At 60.6% G+C, this 20,279-nt stretch overlaps 2 protein-coding genes across 8 annotated transcripts in view; one reads left to right on the top strand and one right to left on the bottom strand.

Moving 5' to 3' along the window:
* Positions 1 to 637: 637 nt before the first annotated feature.
* On the top strand, positions 638 to 5,958 carry POMC (proopiomelanocortin). Its single transcript, XM_008254814.4, has 3 exons — positions 638 to 716; positions 3,513 to 3,679; positions 5,310 to 5,958. The coding sequence occupies exons 2-3, from the start codon at positions 3,563 to 3,565 to the stop codon at positions 5,901 to 5,903; spliced, it is 711 nt and encodes a 236-aa protein (XP_008253036.2). The 5' UTR covers positions 638 to 716; positions 3,513 to 3,562; the 3' UTR covers positions 5,904 to 5,958.
* A 3,707-nt stretch (positions 5,959 to 9,665) lies between these two features.
* EFR3B (EFR3 homolog B) overlaps positions 9,666 to 20,279 on the bottom strand; it is a 135,126-nt gene continuing 124,512 nt past the window's right edge. For 6 of the 7 annotated variants that reach the window (XM_051840808.2, XM_051840799.2, XM_051840794.2 and 3 more), the window contains 9 exons: positions 19,832 to 19,899; positions 19,050 to 19,177; positions 18,224 to 18,315; positions 14,716 to 14,764; positions 13,314 to 13,420; positions 11,549 to 11,598; positions 11,067 to 11,159; positions 10,447 to 10,529; positions 9,666 to 10,139 (listed from right to left, as the gene is read on the bottom strand). In XM_051840808.2, coding sequence (XP_051696768.1) covers positions 10,466 to 10,529; positions 11,067 to 11,159; positions 11,549 to 11,598; positions 13,314 to 13,420; positions 14,716 to 14,764; positions 18,224 to 18,315; positions 19,050 to 19,177; positions 19,832 to 19,899 — 651 coding nt within the window. In that variant the 3' untranslated portion in view covers positions 9,666 to 10,139; positions 10,447 to 10,465. Of the gene's footprint in view, positions 10,140 to 10,446; positions 11,160 to 11,548; positions 11,599 to 13,313; positions 13,421 to 14,715; positions 14,765 to 18,223; positions 18,316 to 19,049; positions 19,178 to 19,831; positions 19,900 to 20,279 lie in introns of all 7 variants that reach the window. The other variant, XM_070069348.1, reaches the window with a different exon arrangement.

A 20,279-nucleotide genomic window follows, 5' to 3' on the forward strand; every position in this document is an offset into this window, starting at 1 on the left:
GCCACCCCCTCCCAGTTAAAGGTCCAAGGTTAAGGGCACGTCCACTTGTGGTTGGGGCACAAATGAGCTTTGCACTTGGAAAGCAGGGCCGGGGAGAAGGAATGAGGGGACACTACAACCCACCTTCAACCTCCAAGAGGGCAACCTGTCCCAACCCCTGCTCCCTCCCTCCCCACAGTGGAGGAGAGAGACTGATTGCCAGCGACATCTACATCAGGTGTCCAAAGGCAGAAATCTGAGGCGTAACCCACGCACTCTCTCCGCGGTGACATTTACCTGCAAACGCCAAGGAGGCAGATGCCAGTCCCAGCACGCAGGCCCCTTCACCCTCGCCTCGAGACCTCAGAGGCGCCCCAGGCCTGCCCCACACCAAGGTGCTAAGCCTCCGGCTCGCGCCCTAAGTGGAGCCCCAGCCCCTCGGTAATTAAGTTCTTCCGGACGGCGGGTCGCCAGGTGCGCCCTTCGCCAGGGCCGTGCTAATTCCAGCCTCCAGGCTTTCGGCCGAGCCCCTACCAGGAAGCCCCCCGCCTGCGCACCACCAACCCCTCCCCCGACCTGGGAGTCACTCGCTCCTGGCGCCACAGAAGCGCTCTCCCCGCGAGCCCTGCAAGTATATAAGGAGCCTGGAGTGTGACGGGGACCAAGCGGCTGCGCCAAGCAGGACAGAGGGGAGGAGAAGGGACCCTCGTCTCCGGAGAGCGGCCTCCCTGCGACAGGTGAGACCCGCACTTCACCGGGCACCCCATCCTGGGGCCTGGGAGCTCTGCGCTGCGGACGGCGGCGTGGGGTCTCCCGGGGCAGTGGGTGGCCAGCGCCCCGACTGACACCCGAGGCCTCTGGGGGGATCTTGATTTCTCGGCTCCTCTTCCTCCCGACTTTCTGGGTGCTGTCACTACTTGGAAGCAGGATCCCGGACCCTCTAGCGCAGGTTCACATCGGAAGTGCGGGCAGGAGAGACAAGGCAAGAAGTCACGGTCAGCGCTCCTCGTTCCAGGTTTTCTTTTTCGGATTCAGACTTTGAGTCCTCGTTTCCCTGCCCACCTTGGCCACGGCTGAGTTGTGGAAACTGCACGATTACAAGACGGGACAGTCCCTCCTGTTCCAGCCCCAGCCAGGGTTAAAACCGGGTGGCCGCCCGGGAGCTGTCCGAGGTCCTGACTCGCTCGCTCTCGATTGGGACGCGCTCCGACGGAGCACACCTCGACCCAGCAGACTCGGGCTTGACCTGAGCGAGACTCGGACAAGGGGCGACTCCCGGGAGGCGAGGGGGACAGGTGGGGGGACTGTCCGCGGAGCACTCTGGGTCTCCAAACTCCTCTTGTGTTAACAGGGCGGGGGTGCTTCTCACAGAAAGGCTGTTGGGAGCAAAGGAAAAGTGTGCCTTCGTTCTTGTTATAAAGTGTGCACAGGGCAGCTAATTTCATGACTCAATACTCCTTAGCCCTTTTGTTAATAGGACCTGAAGCAGGCCTGTCCTTGTGCAAGGACACAAGGAGCCCAGCAGCTCCCCCATGTTTGCAGAACGGCATGGCTGGTGGGAAGGTTTAAAGCCACAAACTAAAGGTCTTGTTCAGTTCACAGAGACCCTGCCCTCCTGAAGTTCTAACAAGTGTGGGTCTATCTCAAAGTTAACATCCAGAAGAGCAAATTCCAAGTTTCCATTTTTCCAGGAAACTTTGGCGATGGGATTACCAAGACTTTCCTTTATTGGGTTATAATGCTGTCCCTCCTTACAAAAATAACACCATTTGACATTTGCATGGTATTTTGTTGCTGTTTAAAAAGTGGCACAAATAAGATACTATTTGCTGATGATTGTAGGAAAATGGAAGATATATGCATAAGCAAAAACCCAAACAGTTTGCTTTCAGAAAACCACCTAAGTCTGCAGCGATAGAGCAGGAGCTCGGAGAGGGTGGGGAGTGACAGGGGTGTCACCTTGTGTGGTGTGGCTATAGCAGGGGGCAGAGAGAAAGGAGTGCTCTCTGCGGGCTTCTTGGAAGGTGTGTGTCGTCACCTCGGCTTTTGGAAAGCGGAAGTCATCCCAGAATGGCCAGGTCTGAGAACTGAAATAGGGTCGTGGTAACTGCCAGGCCTGTGTGATCTTGTTCTTTTGCTCCATTAAGGTGCTGCTTTGCACTTGCTCATGACGGCACCTCTATCTGCCATCTTCTCTGCCTTTCCTGTGACACTCAGGCATTTTTCTGATCTACATGGACGGTGTGGCCTCAGAACTTTAACGTAACTGCCCTTTCCAGCAGCCACAGGCTGTGTATGGAAACTGGAGCAGCCTGTCCCTGGCTAGGCAGGAGCACCCAGGCTGGACACTGCTTGCTCTCCCTGTTTCTCCCTGGGCAGAGGCCATACTGGGTCAGCTCTCTGGCTGCCAGCGCCATCTAATGGCTGCTTCGAAAACTCCCTGCTTGGCCAGAGCTCAGAAGAGATCCCTGAGTTGGTCCAGAGCTGGGAGAAAGGAATGGGGGTCAGGCAGGATGAAAGACGCGAGGGCCAGGGGCGACTCTAAATCCAAATATTTGGTCCACACCTCCCCAAATCATAGATTTCTTTTAGGTAATTTTTTATGTCACAAGACACTGAGTCACCCGCCCCTTAATGCGAATTGCTTTTCCCATCTAATTAGGTTTCTTCCTAACAGCTGGCTGAGAGAATCTTCTGGAATCCAAAATGACCATAGGGTCGGTGATGAGCTCATCACAGTCTGTGAGCAGGGGGGCAGGCAGCATGGCAGCCGCTGGCACTGGGGGAAGGCGCTGTAGGTGCACTCCAACCCCTCGACTTAGCACGCCCAAGGGTGCTCCCTGGTTCTCTAGAAACAGCACACCGGGAGGCGGTTCCTTTGAGGTCTGTCTGTCCAACCTCTTTCCCTGGATTCCTTCACCTTCCTCAACTCCAGCTTCAAGGGTAATTTGAAAAGTTTGTGGAAAAGTGGAATGAAATGAGAAATATATTTTGATGCCCCACAAAAATTGCGGAAGCTCATGCATGTTTTGAAGACACCTCATATCTCAGACCTCATTTGAGGGACCCCAAGACAAGAGCTCTCCCATATGATGTGTTCAGAAGCTGAGCTGCTTTTAAAGACCTGGATTCTGCTTTAAAAACGAATCTATCCAGAGCCTCTGGGGCTGGAGACATGGAGGGCACCCGAGTGCTTTGTGTACAGTACCTGAAGTCTGTCTGCTTGAGATCCTGCCGAAGTTCACCAGCGGTTTTAATGACGTTTGTGTAAACTTCACATTCATTGGGAATCAAACCTCATAGGAATGGTGACTCCCAGAGGAGGGGGGGGGGATCCTGGGCAGGAATTTTGCCTTCCCTGAGTTATTCCCAGTCCTTGGACCTGGAGTGCTGGAATTAGTGCTGCCCGTCTCCCCCTGTCCTCAGTTCTGCTCCTGTCCTCAAACAGCCTTGAACTCCACAAGCGAGTGCGTTGTTGCTGTTGGCTCCTGGTCCTTCCTGGTGAGTGGCCAACATTGTTCTGCTCCTCGCAGGGGTCCCGCCTATCTTGTTTGCCTCTGCAGAGCCGCAGCCTGCCTGGAAGATGCTGAGGTCGGGGGCTCTGCTGCTGGCCGTGTTGCTTCAGGCCTCCATGGAAGTGCGTGGCTGGTGCCTGGAGAGCAGCCAGTGTCAGGAGCTCACCACGGAAAGCCACCTGCTGGTACGTGGGCCGTCACTGCCATCTTGACTTGGGCATCAGATGGGACTGGAGCCGCGACAGCTCAGAAGCAGCAGCGTGGGGAAGGGAAGTTCCTTCCCAGTGACAGGGCTGACCCAACCCGGCAGGAGCAGAACGAGCTTCGGGCTGTGCTGGGGCGGGGGCGGGGGCGGGAGGCGTGGTGGAAGCAGCTCCAGGGAGATGGGTCTGCCCCGCAGGTCCTGCTTGGTCATCCTTCCCCTCTGCCCTGTCTTCTTTGGACACTATTGATTGATTGATTGTTCATTTAGAGACAGTGTCCTAGTAATGTTAGCGGCTCCCTCAGTCCTGTATTTTAACCTCACAGTCTCTGCATTATTCTGTCTCCAAGAACCGCATGTTCCTTGCCATTTCCCCTTTGTATTTCTTCTCCTTTTATCTACTACCATTTACAAAGCTAGAGCGGTAGCTCTACGAAGGGTCTTTAGAGGGAGAAGGAAAAACCAAGGTACCCTTTTTTTGGGGTAACTGGTACCCGGTGTCTCACGCTGCTTCTGGAAGGCTGGCCTTCTGCTAAGCGCCTCTTTGATCTTTCCAGTAGTTACATGTGCTGGCAGGGGTGTGTGTGTGTGGGTGTGTGTGTGTGCGCGTGCGTGCACACGCTGGCACCTGCCAGTCGGGGGTGCAATGCACACTGCTGCATTGTGTTTCGTCTGTGGAGAAGCCGAGTGAAGGTGGAGTTAGGGCAGGCTGCACGTGTGACATAAAGCAGGGCAGGACGCCCGGGGGTCCGTGAGTTCCAGTCCCGAGAGACCAGGAGACAGCCCCGGGAGAGCTCACCCGGGGAAGGTGCCCCGGACGCACTCAGGGCCACCTGTGCTGCCTCACGCTGGGGGGCTCGGGCCTGCGCCTCCCGCTTCATGCCCGGTCCAGGGAGGGCGTTTGCCTCAGTTTTTATTTGCTACTGCTCCCGTCTGTGCATCCCGAATGGTAAATCCCTGGGGTGGGAAAGTCCGCTGAACCCAGACGTTTTGTTTTCTCCTCTGTAAGCTTTCAAGTGACAGAAATCTCCAGGCTGCAGCCATGCGGTCACCTTGCTAAGCAAAACGGACCACAGTCGAGCCCTCTGTGGACAGGGAGCAGAGGCCCGGGCTCCACGCGGCTCTCCCTCGGGCCAGAGAGAGGCGACAGGGAAGTGAGCCGCTCTGTGTCGGCAAGGGGATGGGGCCATCAGCTCCCTGAAAGCCAGGGGAAGGGCCTGGAGCAGGGATAGGGCTGGGGGGTACTGAGCACGCAGGACCCTCCCCCGCCAGACCCGCAATGCTCCCAGTCCTCCATTGCCCGGTATTTACGTAGTCATTGGTTCAGCAGTAAGTGCCACCCCCCAGCACCCTCCACCTGCCCTTCTGGGCAGTTCCTTTCAGGCAAAGCGTTGGCCTTGCCCACAAGAGCCACGGGCACAGGCCACCCACCGAGAGCGCGCTGGGCGTCGCCGGTGGTCGTCGGGGTGCGTGCCTGCTAGCGACACCGCGGCCACGCGCCCCGGGGGCACAGACCAGCCCCGCCAGTGGTCGCAGGGGTGTGTGCCTGCGAGCCACGCGCTGGTCGCGTCGCTGTCGCCGCGCCCGGGCTCACGGCCTCGCCCTCCCCGCAGCAGTGCCTCCGCGCTTGCCAGCTCGACCGCTCGGCCGAGACGCCCGTGTTCCCCGGCAACGGCGACGCGCAGCCGCTCACCGAGAGCCCCCGGAGGTACGTCATGGGCCACTTCCGCTGGGACCGCTTCGGCCGCCGGAACGGCAGCAGCGGCGGCGGCGCGGGGCAGAAGCGCGAGCAGGAGCAGGTCGCGGCGGCCGGGGACCGCGGCGATGGCGCCGAGCCCGGCCCGCGCGAGGGCAAGCGCTCCTACTCCATGGAGCACTTCCGCTGGGGCAAGCCGGTGGGCAAGAAGCGGCGCCCGGTGAAGGTGTACCCCAACGGCGCCGAGAACGAGTCGGCCGAGGCCTTCCCCGTCGAGGTCAAGCGCGAGCTGGCCGACGGCCCGGCCGAGGACGCGGACCCGGAGTACGGCCTGGTGGCGGCGGCCGAGAAGAAGGATGAGGGCCCCTACAGGATGGAGCACTTCCGCTGGGGCAGCCGGCCCAAGGACAAGCGCTACGGCGGCTTCATGTCGTCGGAGAAGGGCCAGACGCCGCTGGTGACGCTGTTCCGCAACGCCATCGTCAAGAACGCGCACAAGAAGGGCCCGTGAGCGCCGCCTCCCCGCGCCGCCTGTCCTTAGGAAATAAACCCGTTTTCCCATTTCACACCGCCTCCGGCTCTGAGTGTAGACCGCGAGCCGCGGCGCCGAGCCCAGCGCGCCCGGGGAGCCTGGCTGGTGGCCCCGGAGCCGCTCCGTGTCCACCCCACCCCCCTTGCCGGGTTCGCGCAAGCTGTGGACGCCCCCTGGGTCTGAGGCCTCCGTTTTCATCACTGGGGAGCTGAGTGTGGGTGTGGCCTCACGTCTCCCCTACACACACACACACACACACACACACATACACACACACACCTGTTGCAGGCCCTCCGACTCTCGCCCCCGGCTGGACTGGGCCCCTCCCTCCCTCCCCGGGCCTGGCTGCAGCCCTCATCCTCACTCCCCACCCGCCTCTAGTGGCTCTCCTGCCACACCCGTGCTACACAGATTCCTCAGAGCGATGTGCGCAAAAATCTGGTTTTCTCCACATCCGCTGGCTCAAGAACCAAAGAGCACCCCCACTTCCCAATTTCCCATCCATCCCCACCCCTGGGCATGGCACCCAGGGTGCCAGTCACTCTGCTCGCGCTCATTACCAAGGCGCCTGCCCCAAGGTACCCCGGATGAAGGCCCCGCTCCTCTCCCCACCAACTTCTTCCCTGCGGGGCTCCCGCACCTCCCCCTGCCATACTGAATGAGGCTGTTTGCCACCTGAGTCCAGGCTTAGGTCAGCCCCTGCCCGCCGAGTCCTGCAGCTGCCAGCCCGCTCTCGCTGCAGCCGGCCTGCTCTCTGGCTGGCGCCTTACTGTGTGTCTGTCTTGTCCCTCCCCTCCCAGGGCAAGGCCAGGCTCTGTGAGGGCAGAAGCAGGTGGTGGTGGTGGTGGTGGTGGTGGTGTGTGTGGATTTTTAAAGATTTATTTTTATTTGAAAGGCAGAGTTACAGCAGGGGGGTGGGGGGGGGAGAGAGAGAGAGAAAGTCTTCCATCTGCTGGTTCACTCCCCAGATGGCTGCACTGGCTGGGACTGGGCCAGGCCAGAGCCAGCGGCTGCTTCTAGGTCTCCCGTGAGGGTGGCAGGGACCCAAGCACTTGGGCCATCTCCTGCTGCTTTCCAGGACTATTAGCAGGGAGCAGGATAGGAAGTGGGGCAGCTGGGACGTGAACCGGTGCCCACGTGGGATGCCAGCGCAGCAGGTGGCGGCTTTACTGCGCTGGCCATGTACATGTTGTTTTTCTATCTCCCAGTGGTGGCTTCAGTGCTGGGGCCACACACACAGACAACTCCCACAAGGCTCACGGATACATGTAGACAGGCACACATCCGGGTCACCATCGCCAGACACACCAGTGGGCGGGAGAGGTCACGGTCGGCTGGGAAGCCTCCCCCAACTCCCCCTTCTTACTTTCATGCTCCGGGGAGTCCCGGGGGAGCGGGAGCGTGGGAGGCTGCAGGCGCGCCCCAGGGTGGGCTCTGTGACAAGGGCTGGGATGGGGTGCAGCCTGGGCGTTCCTAGCCGAGGGTGCTCCGTGCCAAGGTTGGGCCGGGGTGTCCGTCGCAGCCGCAGATGAGGTGATGGCTGCCGGGGTTGCTAAGTGCCAGTGTGCACGGCTGGTATTCTCAGATTCTGTTTTTATCTCAAAAAACCATTTACCCTAAAGGAATCCAATCGACAGCCATGTGGTGACCACAGTAACATTTATTCGGAAAGGGCATCGTGAAGGCTCATGGGAAATTGTGACGTGTCATCCTAAGAATGATGTTGCTAAGACTTCTTCCTAGCCTTCGCCCACTCCCCCTCTCCCCCCTTCCCTCAGGTAAAACCAAGCAGATTCAACAAGTGCGAAACACAGAAAACTGCCACGGGCACTAGTTTTGCACTCACATATAAATACACCAGCTGTCCTAGACGTACACACACTCTCACCCGGTCACGAGGGTCTAAGGGACGGAGACGAGTGACAGTGCATGGGCTGCAGCATTTGTGGATTTACACTGTGCGCTCCACCTGCCTGGTCAACAGTGCAAAGGGGGAGGTGATGGGCTCGGGAGGCCCGTGATCCCCCCAAGCAGACGCCCAGTCAGCTGGGAGACCATAGGAAACTGCCTTCTGGCCCCAGCAGGGTGCCTGCTGCCCAGGGCGCCCTTTTCACCCCTTCCCTGTTACACAGGCTCCAGCACAGGGCCACCACGCCCCTCCTCCTGCAGCCCCCAGGCCCGGGCCACATGTGGGCTAAAGGGGATGACCTTTGACCCTGTCTTAACCTACCAGCCCAGCACCCAGCTGCCATTTCCTGTTGCAAGAGGAGTTGGGAAAGTTGCCTTACTTCTCAACAGCACTCTTTAGTCAGTACCCAGGTTGGAGGGCCTGGGGACACTGGAATGGCAACCGGAAAGCATTGTGGCCCCAGGATCCGCCATCAGAGCAGCCCCAAGGCAGTTCCGAGCCTGTTGCGAGCCAGCAGATGGAGGGCTGACACGCTCAGCCCCAGGCCCGCCCTCCTTGCTCATCCTCCTTGCTCATGCCGCTGCTCGGGGCGTGGTGCTGGGAAGTGTGCGGGGACCTGCCCACTTCCGACTGCTCTCCTGCCTTCTTTGGCAAGGGGGGCATTTAGGTGTCAAGAAGCCACTTGTTCCTACTTTTCAACGACAGAGGACAAACAAGCACAGGCGCAGGGGGACCCCAGCGCAAGGAAACCCGAAGGGGCCTCCAGGGCCTTGCTGGTGCTGCTTCCCACGGACCCGCTTCTCGTGCACGACCCGACCCAGTGGCCAGATCCTCCACACCCCGGCACTCACACCCACGAAGTTCTCCCGCGGAGCCCCAACCAACCGCCCCTCGCCACAGAGCCGGGGTCCTCAAGTGGCTTTTGGGAGCTGCTGGACTGAACGGGCCAGCGCCTTCTGGCTCGAAACCACAGCAAAGGAGCGTAGAAAAGGACGGGAGACGGCGCCGCCAGACGCGGGGTGGGGGTGGGGGTGTGGGGGGCTGGGAAGGCAGGGTACTGCGAGGGGTGGGGCCCCGGTGGGCGCCTTGCTCCCTCCGCGTTCCATCCACTCTGTTTAGCCTCTCTTCCAGGACGCGGGGTGGGGCGGGGCGAGCGGGCTGCCTCATTTACCGCTTCATTGTCTGTGCTCATGAACATGCAGCTTAAAATATTCTGGTTCCAAGGCACGTCGGCCAGGACCCAGACCCCACTCCACGTCAGCAGGCAGCCTGATATGCTACCAAGTGTAAATTTCAACACACCCAGAAGAGGACACAAAAGACGCCTGTTCTCTCCTGGGAGCACACGTTTGCGGAAGAAGCAGCAGGCAGGCTGTGCAAACGGGGACCTGCACCACCCTCTCTGCTCCCAGGATGGGGGTGAGGGACCGCCACGTCGGAGCGTGCCTCTAGTCCAGGGAAGTGACTTCCAAGTCCCAGGACCAGGCCCCCCCGGGATCTGACATCAGTGGATGCCGCTAGAAACCCAGGGCCTCTCCTCAAAGCCAGCGGAAGACAGGACGGGGAGAGCCAGGGGGGAAGGGACCTGTCGGGGGGGGGGGGGGGCTCAAGGTTTAGACTTTCTTCTGCTTCTTCCAAGGGTTGTTTGCCTGCAGATGTGGCTGTTTTGAATGTGGCTTCTTAATAAGGAGATATCAAAGGGAGATCTAAATTCATGCTTGGAGTTAAGTACAAGCCAAAAGCCATACAGCCGAACAGCCATGGCGGAGAGCGGGCCACACACAGGCGATCCCGTGTCTGCAGCGCGGAAGCCACAGGACCAGCGGCAGGCGGCCCCTCCCCAAGAAGTTTATTGCACACGTAATGCGGAAATCCACGTGTCAAGGTTCTCCCTGATTGTGGAACGTACACCCCGTCCCCTAGTCACGGGGCTCCCAGCCACGCTCCCTGCAGGGCCAGGTGCAGGGGCACGATCTGGGGGAACCCCGGGAAGCCTGCCCTCCCCTCAGCAGAAACCCCATGTTCTGACCTCATTCCACACTGCCCCAAAGGGGGTTCCCTTGGGCTAACAAATCTGTTCGTCCTCCCTCTTTGCAAAAAAGCAAATTCTCTGGCGAGGGGAGAGTGCCCACTCCTTTGGGAAAGTGACGGGGTTGTGGTGGGGGTGGTGGGGGGCTGCACTGGAAGCGAAGGCAAGGGCCAGGCGGGGAGGCTCAGGGGACACACAGGCAGCTGGAGGCAGGACCGGAAGGCAGCAGCCGACTCCCTCGCGCTCTCCCAGGGTTCCTCAGCTCCTCTCTCCGTCACTAGTAACACGGGGACAGACAGGCGGCACCCAGTGGAAAGGCAACCCGGAACCCAAGAGCGGGTCTCTGCTGGCTGCCTCTCCCCAGGCACGAGTACTGCCGCTGGCACGGACGTCCCGGGCCACAGCAGGTGCAGGAGCCTCCGTCCTCAAGTCAGACGTCCAGGAAGCTGCCTCTGACATCCTCGGGTCCCAAAGCAGCACTCGTCCCACACCCCCTCCCCTGCCCTCCCTGCGAGCCCCCCCCACCCCGCCCCAGGCTAGGCCGGGAGCCCCTTCCGCGGGAGGTGGCCCTGGGGTGGCAGTACCTCCCCAGCTCTGAGTCATCTAGAACCAGACGGTCTTGTTCTGCCTTCCTGCAGCCCAGGGCCACAGAAACCCTTTGGGATCCCTAGAAGAGGGGACCCAATTCAGGGAAAAGTCCAGGAGGGAGAGAGCCGGGGAGGGCCCTGGCCCGCCCAAGCCTGCTCTGAACAGAGACGTGGGGAGACGCCCCGAGGTACACGAGGGACACGCAGGGGCGCTCTCGCTGCAGCCTAACAGGAAGACGCGGGCGGGCAGCTGGAGGGTGAGCACAGAGCGGGGACAGCACAGCAAGGCGGGAGCTGGGCCACGCCGCGCGGACCTCTCCCCGGCTCCTCCCGCCGGGGTCCATGCTTCCTCTGTCTGTCCGGTTCCCCAGTGGGAATGACAGCTGTGCCCCCGCCGTCACACCTGAGGCGTCCAGCAGGGCCCCTCTCCGGCCCGGCGGACCAGGCTGAGGACAAAGGAGGCAGGGCCCTCCCGGGAGCGGGTGGCTGCCTCTCCTCAGTGGAGCCCCGAGGCCCCACGGGCCCCGTGGGGTGGGGGGGAGGTAGGCCTGAGGGTGGGCCCTTTCCTCAGACCCCAGCCCCCGAGGGGCTCCGTGTCCGGAGCTCAGTACACGCACAGATCAGGGAACTTCATCTCGTAGACGGGGATGGAGTGGTTCTGCGGCTGCCCGTAGGCGGCGGTGATGGTTCCCGAAGGGCTGGGTGGGGGCCTGGGGGCAGGAAGAGAGGGGGAAAGAGGCTGAGGAAGGGGTCCTGGGGTCCCCGTGCCATGCAGCTGGACAGAGAAGCTGACCCGGGCTTCTCTTTGCACAGGGGCTAAGACTTTGTCACCCCTTGGGTTCCCAGGCCATCACGCTGTTCTAGAATCTACGGCTTGACGTCACGCTTCCATTGCTGCTCTATAGAGTAGGGCGCCAGCCCGGGGCACCGGGACGCCCGGCTCTTTCCCTCTCAGGTCTCTAGTTCCTTGTCTGGGGAGTTGGTGGCTCGCTCCAGCCCCAGGGACGGGGCGGCAGGGCCGGGGGCAGAACTGAACACAGGTGTGTGAGGACCACGAGGGACAAGGGGTCCCCAGGCTGCCCGCCCGAGATGCACTTACCGGATGGTGATTTCGAAGATCTGATTGAGCTTGCTCTGCAGCAGGGACGCCTAGACACAAGCAGAGAGCAGGGTGTGAGCTGCGGCCTCCTCCGGGGCCCACCTGCCTCTGTGCAGCCTTGGGAAGGTGACCAGGGCTGAGCTCATGTCCAGCACTTACTGCCCGCTGGGCCCCCACTGCAGGTAGACGCTGGCTCCCAGGTGCCTTAGCAGGGAGTGGAACTGGAGGCAGAGAGTAGCAGCAACCCAGACCAGGCACTCCCATATGGGAACTGGGCGTCCCGAGTGAAGGCTTAACCCACTGGACAGCAATGTCTACCCCAAACTTATCAATTAATGCCACTTTCCATGAACTTTTCTAAGTAGTCTCATATACAGGATATTTGTAATCTATAAGATGGAAAATGATGTGGATTCTATTTTTACTGAGAGGAGGAGTTATTTTGAATGTTTAGCAATGATGTTTCGTTGTCCCTGACTGACATTGCGCCTAACGAATCCCGGCGTGCCATCACTTTCCAGAGTGCTGGACGGGTCCTCGCATCTGCCATAGGTCCTCATTTCTACTTGCTTGGGTGCCCTCTTTTTTCTTTTTTAAAAAATAACATTTATAAGGGAAAGAGGCAGGGGTGGGGGGGGAAGGGGAGAGGGAGAGGGGGAGGGGGAGGGAGAGGGAGAGGGAGAGGGGGAGAGGGAGAGGGAGAGAGAGAGAGAGAGAGAAATCCTACTGGTTCACTCCCCAAATGCCTACAAACAGGGCTGGGTTAGGACAAAGCTAGGAGTTGGGAATCCAATCTGGGCCTCTGATGGCGGTGGCAGGGACCCAACTACTTGAGTTATATCACCTGCCGCCTCCCAGGGTCTGCATTAGCAGGAAGGTAATAGAGGAGGAGAGGAGCAGGCGCTGTGGCATAGTGGGCTAAGCCTCCGCCTGCGGTACCGGCATCCCATATGGGCGCCAGTTCGTGTCCCTGCTGCTCCACTTCTGATCCTGCTCTCTGCTTATGGCCTGGGAAAGCAGCAGAAGATGGTCCAAGTCCTTGGGCCCCTGCATCTATGTGGGAGAACCAGAAGAAGCTCCTGGCTTCAGATGGGTGCAGCTCCGGCCGTTGCGGCCATCTAGGGAGTGAGCCAACAGATGGAAGATCTCTTTCTCTCCCTCTCCCTCTCCAATAAATAAAATCTTAAAAAAAAAAAAAGAGGGAGGAGAGCCAACCCTTGAACAGACACACTCCAATATGGGACGTGCCTGCCCCAAGTGGCATCTTAGCCACTGCACCAAACACTTGCTGCTGGCGGCCTCTCCTGCAGAGCGTCCCCCGTGGCCAGGCGCCTGGCTGTGAGGGTGCTGCTGCCAGCGCTGGCCACCTCGTCTTTGCCGTGCGCCCCCCCCCCCCCCCAGTGTGAGGCCCACAGGCTCACTGGGCTAAGGGCTACCGTGACACTGCCACGCGCCAATACAGGAAAGACGCCCTGGCACATGAGTGTTTACACACTCGCCACAGGTCAGGACTTCTCCCTTACGTGTGCATTGTGGGGTCTGGAAGATGGTGCGACCAATAGCCAAGTGTCTTGGCTCAGGGGGCAGCAGTGCAGTGCCGGGACATGGGAGAACCCGAGGGGGCAACAGCAGAGCTTTCTGGGTTGGAATCGAAACCCTAATTTCAGGGGCCCAGAGAGACAAGATCTCCTAGAGACGCATTCCTGCTGCGGACCCACACTCGGCCTCCACCTGAGCCGCAGGAGCCCAGGGCCGCCTCGCTCACCCGGGCCCCGCAGTGCGCGGCGATCTCCTCGAAGGGCGCCTTCTGGAACCTCTCCACCACCTGCCGCCGCCGCTCCCGCTCCTGCTCCTCAACCGCCACGCTGTCCACTGGGAAACAGAGCAGGCTCAGCACTCACATCCGGGCCCCCGGGGAGGGAGACAGGCGGGGGCGGACTCCTCCAGGGGACAGCGCCATGACCGCTGCCCGGCCTGGCCCGTGGCTGAGGGAAGCGCGGACGGAGGCGCCCCCTCCCTGGGCACTGGGAACTCCAGGCCTATTCTCAACTCTGCCTGAAGCTCAGCCCTCTCCCCTGACACTCAGCTAAGGGGACCCTTAGGCTGAGCTTTTAAAGCCCCAAGCAGCTGCACTGCCAACAGGACTCTTAAACAGAAGGTCCTAGAACACCTGGTCCTTTGAGGCTCTGGCATTAATTTAAAAAGGGACATCAACAATGGAAAAACCACACAGACCACGAAGGCTGACACAGAGACCCTAAGCAGCAGTCACCACCTGGCACCCCACGCGAGTGGGAGGGTTAAGTGCGTTCATCATGCTTGGGTACGAAGGCAAGTGGAGTCACATTCAGACAGAGTAACGCTGAAGACAGCAGAGACAGAAAGGGGTGGTGTTTAAGAGTCTCCTGGGAATATTCCTTGCCCAACAACCCAGAGAAATGAGCTGCCAGGGCGTTTGAATGGCTACTAAATGAATAGGAGGGCACTTCAGAAAGTGTGTGGAAAATGCATATTATGAAAAAATGTGTAGATCTCCTAATTATTTTATTTTTACACTTGATCTTAGCCAAAAGGCCGAGAAGAAATACATAATTATTTATTTTTAAAGGATGTTATTTATGTATTTTGAGTTTCAGATAGTGAGAGGGAGAGGCAGAGAAAAAGGTCTCCTATCTGCTGGTTCACTCCCCAAAATGGCCACGAGGACCGGAGCTGCGCTGATCCGAAGCCTACTGCACCACAGCGCCAGCCCGAGACCTCATCGTTCTTAAAATTCATTTATCGAGAGGCTGAAGCTGGGAGCTATGGGGTCCAGGCCCCTCCCCATACCGGAGAGCCATCCCTGCTGCCTCTCAGGGTCCGCGTTAGCAGGAAGCTGGAGCTTTTTGACGTCCTTCCTACTTTGGTCTGTTATTGTCTTTCATTGGTCAAGCTGATCTGTATCACACTGAACTAAAAACAAAGAGTCCAGACGATTCTAGAACAAAGCTGGGACCCTCACCGATTCCCTCATCATCAGCTGACATCAGGGAGGAAAGGGTCCTGACGTGGGACGCAGGGCCAGCACTCCTGGCTGGAGGCCACCTGCTGAGAGCACTGTGGCGGGCTGCGGCTCTGCGCGTGGAGACCCCGCCCTGCGGGTGGAGACCCCCAGGGCCCGGGCTTACCGATGGCCTTCTTTAGCGTCTCGTACGTGATCTCCTCGGCCGGCACGCGCTGCAAGACACGAGGTGGGCATGCTCAGAAAGAGGACAGGGAGCGGGAGCGGGAGCGGGGGCGGGGGCCGGGGTGGGCCGGAGGAGGGGCCCCGGCTTCCTTGACTGTCCGCCGGCCCCTCTGTTTCCTAGCACACCCCACTCCTGCTGGGAGCTCCCTGAGGACGCCCGCGAGCTGATTCCGCATCAGATTGGGGCTCAGGAGAGAGGCCCGAGTTTCCCCCAAGAGGGCTCGCTGCCCCGCCCCCTCCCCAAGCCTGTCCCACCAAGTCCCGTGGGAGGAGTACACTGTCATAAGAAAAAAAATAAAAAAGACTGAGGTCAGTAACTTTGAAGGCTTGGGACGTGGAGTCGTCCCAGGTGACCGAGCACTTCACGAGGGTAAGCAGTGAGGAGTGGCTCCTCCTCCAAGAACAGAGAACGCTGAATGGCGGCCGACGCTGGCGCCCAGGAGGCCCTGGACCAGGAGACCACAGCGGCTTCTTCTTAGGCTTCGGTGCTGGCCCCCGGGCTGCATCGTGGCCAGGGTCGGGGTAGGGGCTGGGGCAGAGGCCGTGGAGCTGAGGACACGGTGTGGCCCCGTCCCAGGCTGGGTCTCCTGGCCAAGGACATGAAGACCAAGTCCCTGGGGGAGCCCTGTCTCCTCCTGGCCCCCGGGGAGTCTGAGATCACTGGCTCTTTCCCGGGGGGCCTCCCTCTGGGTGATGTTCTGAAGGCTATCCTGACGTAAAGGCAGGTGTGCTCTGGCCGGCGCAGACCACGTTCAAGGCACTTGTCCTCATCAGGCCTGGGTGTGAGGTGCTCCAAGGAGGCAGTGCCACCACCTGGGGGCCATCTTCCTGGCCAAGCTCTCCACTGTGCCCATGTGGACACCTCGGGGGAACACAACGGCTGAGCCCCACACCACACCTTGCAGGTGACCGGAGGCTGTGGCTCCGTGCTGGTGCACCTCATCCCCCCCTCCCCTGGAGACACCGGCAGCGTCTTGGCCCCACCCCAAGGAGCGGCTGCTGGCTGCCGGCTGGCACCGATGCCGCCTGGGCAGCTTTGCCGAGGCCACCTTTCACGCCGTCTCCGAGACCTCTGGAGAGAGACTGTCCGTGAACTCCCTATCAGGAATTCACCGACCACCTTGTAAAGACCACGGCCGCGGGTCTGGGCAGGGGACTGAGGCTTCAGCTGTGGCTACAGCACAGTCTACACAAGAAAAATAAAGTGAATTAAGCCTTTTTTAAATAAAACAAAACAGGAAATGGAGGATTAGGTCACAAGAGCTCAGTCTGCAGGCCAGAGAGCTGCGCGGAGATCTAAGGGGCTCTGAGGATTCTGGACCCCGGCCGGTGACTGCAGCACTGGCCGACATCGGGTGCTGGGGGCGGTCGGGGCACAGGGAAAAGGGAGCCCACTGGGCAAGCGCAGGTAGAAGTGTGTGCGGGAAGGGAACACGAGCTGGGCTGATGAATGGCGCCCATGTAGGGCTGCAGGGCGGTTCCGACACAGCCTGCGTGCACGAGCAAAGGCAGGGGATGACTGAGATGCAGGGGAGACAGGGAGCAGACCCCCCGGAGCAGGCCAAGGACGGACGCCAGGGCAGGAAGGTGGATAACGTGGAACAGTGGGGCCAGCCCAGCCCACCACTGGCTCTGACTGCCGGGGGCCCGGACCACAATTTGACCGAACCAGCACTGACAGGTCACCTGTGATGACCTGGCGCTTAGGGCCCAGGGGCCACTGGAGCACTGGGCTGGGACACAGAGCACAGGAACTGGAAGGGAGGGTAGTAGAGCAGAAGGGTGTGGGGTGGGGGTCCCTGCGCCCCTGCTTCAGCCGCCAAGTCAGTGGCACTGACCCGGGAGGCCCAGCAGGCCACTTACGAGCAGGTGAGTGCAGCCATGTGGCCTTTTCCTCCTCCTGCTCGGCTCTCACACATCACTTCCTGAGGTCCCCAAACTTCTCACCACCCAGGGGGGTGGGGGGGGGGACAGCAGCCACCCGACCGGAGGCCTGCGGGTTCCCAGTCTCTCAGAGCTGGACGCCCGGCTCAACCTCCCCATTTTACTGATCCAGCTAGCCCGACTCTGAGCTTCCTTCCTTCTACAGCCAGGTCCTGGGCCAGCTTTGAGAGCCCTGGATGAGAGGGCTACCCTAACAATCGAAGCAGTGAGGGGCACAGTTGGTGGAAGCCTTGATCCCAACCCCCAGAGACGCCTTTGCTGTGATCAGAGCGGGGAGAGGCTCAGGGTCAATGCTGGCCCCCAAGCTATCCCAGGAACTAGGAAGGCCACGCTAGCAGTGCCCGAGGACCACCTGAGCCCTCCTGTCCCGGGCCTGCCCGGGCGTGTCCCCCCCTACCATGTCGGAGGCTCCCCTGTGCCTCTGCGGACGCCTTTAACCAGCAGTCCCACAATGAACGAGACGGCCGTGCAGCCTGCGGCTCCAGCTCCCCCAGGAGCCCACTTCTCCCCTGGCTGCCCCATCTTTGTTTGGGGGAGGACACTGCTGCTGGCACTCATACCCCTCATGGTCCCTGAGCTGTGGGGACAGCTGCTTCATCGGCTGAGGCAGAGAGATACTGGCAGGAGAGAAGCAACATTGCCATGAGTGGAAATCAGATCTTCATGGTCCTCAAGGGAGGGTGGAAAGAAGGGGCCCTCGAAGACCCTGCTGCAGCTTTCCTTAGAGAATCAGAGGGGCCGTGGGCCTGGGGGCGGGGTGAACCTGCCGGAGCACAGCGGGGGTTTAGGGCAGCGAGAGGTCTGTGCAGGATCCTGCGAGGGTGGGGACCTATCGCCGTGCGTCTGTCCATGGTGCTGAGCGCGCCTCCAGGGTCCGCTGTGGACTCGTGGTGGTGGCGCCAGTGCAGGCTGTCTCTTGGGCACAGGTGTTAGTCCCGGGGTCGGGGTGGGAGGGGTCGTGCAGGTGCAGGGCCCAGAACGTAGAAAAACTGTACCGTCTTAATTATGCTATGAACTTAAAACGGCTCTAAAAAGCTAAGCCTTGATAAAAAATCAAAGTAGCTGTACTGGCACGTACAGCGTGGCGGAGACGCAGTATGGGCTATTCCCACCTTCAAGTCTGCTCATCCTCCATGGTGGGGGTGCCTGCCCACTGTGAGCTAGGAGTGACTGTGGCCACAGGCTCATGGGGGCAGCGGCGGGGGAGGGGGAACTGCTGAGGTCCCCATTGAAGACACATGTATATGGTGAGAGCTGGTATGAAAATGGCCCTTTTCTAATGAGTTACGCTCCAAGTAACCTTAAACGCACTGTGCAGGTGGGGCAGGGGCGGGGGCGGGGAGCGGCCGGCCCGCGGGCCGTATGAGGCCCTGCCAAGGCAACTGCAGGCGGGACTTGAAATTCCGTCTCTCGCAGGCCAGTTTCCTTGTGTGGCCTGCGGATGATGCTATGGACACCCTCATGGCCCCCAGCCCCGCAGAGCCACAGCGGGCACAGGCGCTCACCTCCTCCTTCTCGGGGCTGCTCCGGGATTCCACCTCCACCTGCAGGGAGATGGTCTCCCCGATGCTCTTCCTCTTGGACAGGCGGTCCTCATCTGCAAAAGCAGCACCCAGAGCGGCGGCTCGTGGTCCTCGGAGAGCCGGGGTTGAGCCCCTGTCCCCCCTCTGCGTGCTGGGGCCTCAGCTTAGCCCGCGGCTCCCCACTTAGGCTCAGCACCCGCTTAGGCTACACCTGCAGCTTATGGGGGCTTCCAACTGCCATGGGCCTTCTCTACCCATCTCAGGGTGGTCAGCTTTGCTCTTTAAGAGTCTGAGATGGTTGATGACCACAAAGGAGCTGCATGTGGCCAGACAGCTCGGCTCGGCTTCTGCAAGGGTCATCTGTGAACAGCACAGGAGCTGTCAGAGCGCGGGGCTCACCTGGCGCATTTGCCTTTGTTAGTTCACGGGCCGCTTGCACCCACCCTCTACGGCAGGTGTTGCTAAGTTCCCTATTGCAGTGAGGGAAACCAAAGCTTGGGGACGCCAGGCACTTGTCCAGGATTTCCCGGGCAGTAGGCTGCAGTGGGGTCTGGGCCTCAGGTCCCGCAGCCTGTGCACAGGCCCGGGAGCCTCTCCCATCCACAGGCCAGACGACCCCATGAGGCCGCTGCTTCCAGGGGTCTCACGCCGAGGAGGAGAGGCGGGAAAACTAAAGAAGATCTCGCCACAAAACTCCGTTGTGTCTTTTGGCTCTTGGGTGACATCTAAGATGCCACGAAAGGCCATCAAGCCCCGCCCCCCCCAGTCCTTAGTACGCAGGTCCTCGCGGGGCCAAGGAGGGGCGCACCTGTCAGCTGCGGGATGTAGGGCAGGCAGAGCCGGTCGGAATTGTAGCCGCTGCCGCCCAGGGCCTCGCTGATCTTGCTCTGGCGGAACAGGAACTCCAGGACCACCCCCTCGAGGCTCTGAGGCAGCCTGGGTGACAAAGCGGAGACGAGGCGTTGGAGCTCCCAATTACACCGCGCAACGAGACGGGAGGGGGGACGGGAGCCGGCGACGAGGGCCACCCACCACCTGCACGGAATCCTTCCATGCGCGCTCACGGCCCCTCCCCCACACTGCGCTGGCATGTTTTGCCGCTAGTTTAGAGAGAGTGCTCCCGTTAAACACTCCCCCGGAACCCTGTTGCTACGGTCTGCCGGCCACTCGCTGTGTGCAGGGGCCGTCGTTTATGAGGCCGTCGCCCACCGTGGGACATTTCGATTTTTCCCCGTGTCTTTCTCCCAGTTCCTGGGATTCTGAAGTGACCCTGATGCGTGGTACTGATTGAGGTCTGAGAACGTCCCGGGGGCTGTCAGGGGCCACTGCTCAGGGATGCATTTTTGTGGGTGTGGCCAAAGCTCCCCTAGGGCCTACTGCGAAGTGCGACTGCCTTTTCTGATTAAATCAGGCTCCATGGAACCTTAAACCATTGCGCATGCTCGAGGCGTGGGTCACCCAGCACTTCCGTGCCGCAGGCTGGGTCCGCCTGCTACCCCGGATTGCACAGGCGCATAAGCTCCTGGTGTCTGGCCTCCGGGGCCCACCCACCTTCCCACTCAGCTGCCGTGTCGCAGGCAGGTGCCTCACCTGGGCCTCTCCACAAACACGCCCTCCGGGAGCAGGTACGGGGCCTCTTTCTTCCTCGCCTCTATCACCTGCAGCGTGAGAGGAATCCCGGGTCAGAGCTGGGTCCAGCAGGGACAGGGAGCTCCCAGGGACCACGTCTCCACGCTGAGCCCACTGCAGCTGTGCTTCCCGAGTGGGAGACCAGACCCCCAGGGACCCCCGCACCAGCCTAAGAAGCCACTGCCACCGACGACACACGCAGGCCACGTCGTCGCTCCCAAGAGACTGCAGCGTCCCGTGCCTGGGCCCTGCCTTGGATTTGCTATTTAACATGCATGCGAACAGCAAGGCGATCACAGAGGGAGGGGCCCATGCGCACTGGCACGGCGGGCGGGGCGTGAGGACGCGAGAGCCGGGGTCTGCTGTCAGGGTTTCAGCAAAGGGAGAGGAGAGGGCTGTGGGAATCCGC

The sequence above is a fragment of the Oryctolagus cuniculus genome, chromosome 2 (genome assembly GCF_964237555.1).
Source record: "Oryctolagus cuniculus chromosome 2, mOryCun1.1, whole genome shotgun sequence".
NCBI classification, from domain to species: Eukaryota; Metazoa; Chordata; class Mammalia; order Lagomorpha; family Leporidae; genus Oryctolagus; species Oryctolagus cuniculus.

Bases quoted from the DNA above. Each gene is read 5' to 3' on its own strand.
- POMC (XM_008254814.4), top strand. From the start codon at position 3,563: ATGCTGAGGTCGGGGGCTCTGCTGCTGGCCGTGTTGCTTCAGGCCTCC. The intron at 3,680-5,309 runs GTACGTGGGCCG...CCCTCCCCGCAG, and splicing joins CCACGGAAAGCCACCTGCTG to CAGTGCCTCCGCGCTTGCCA.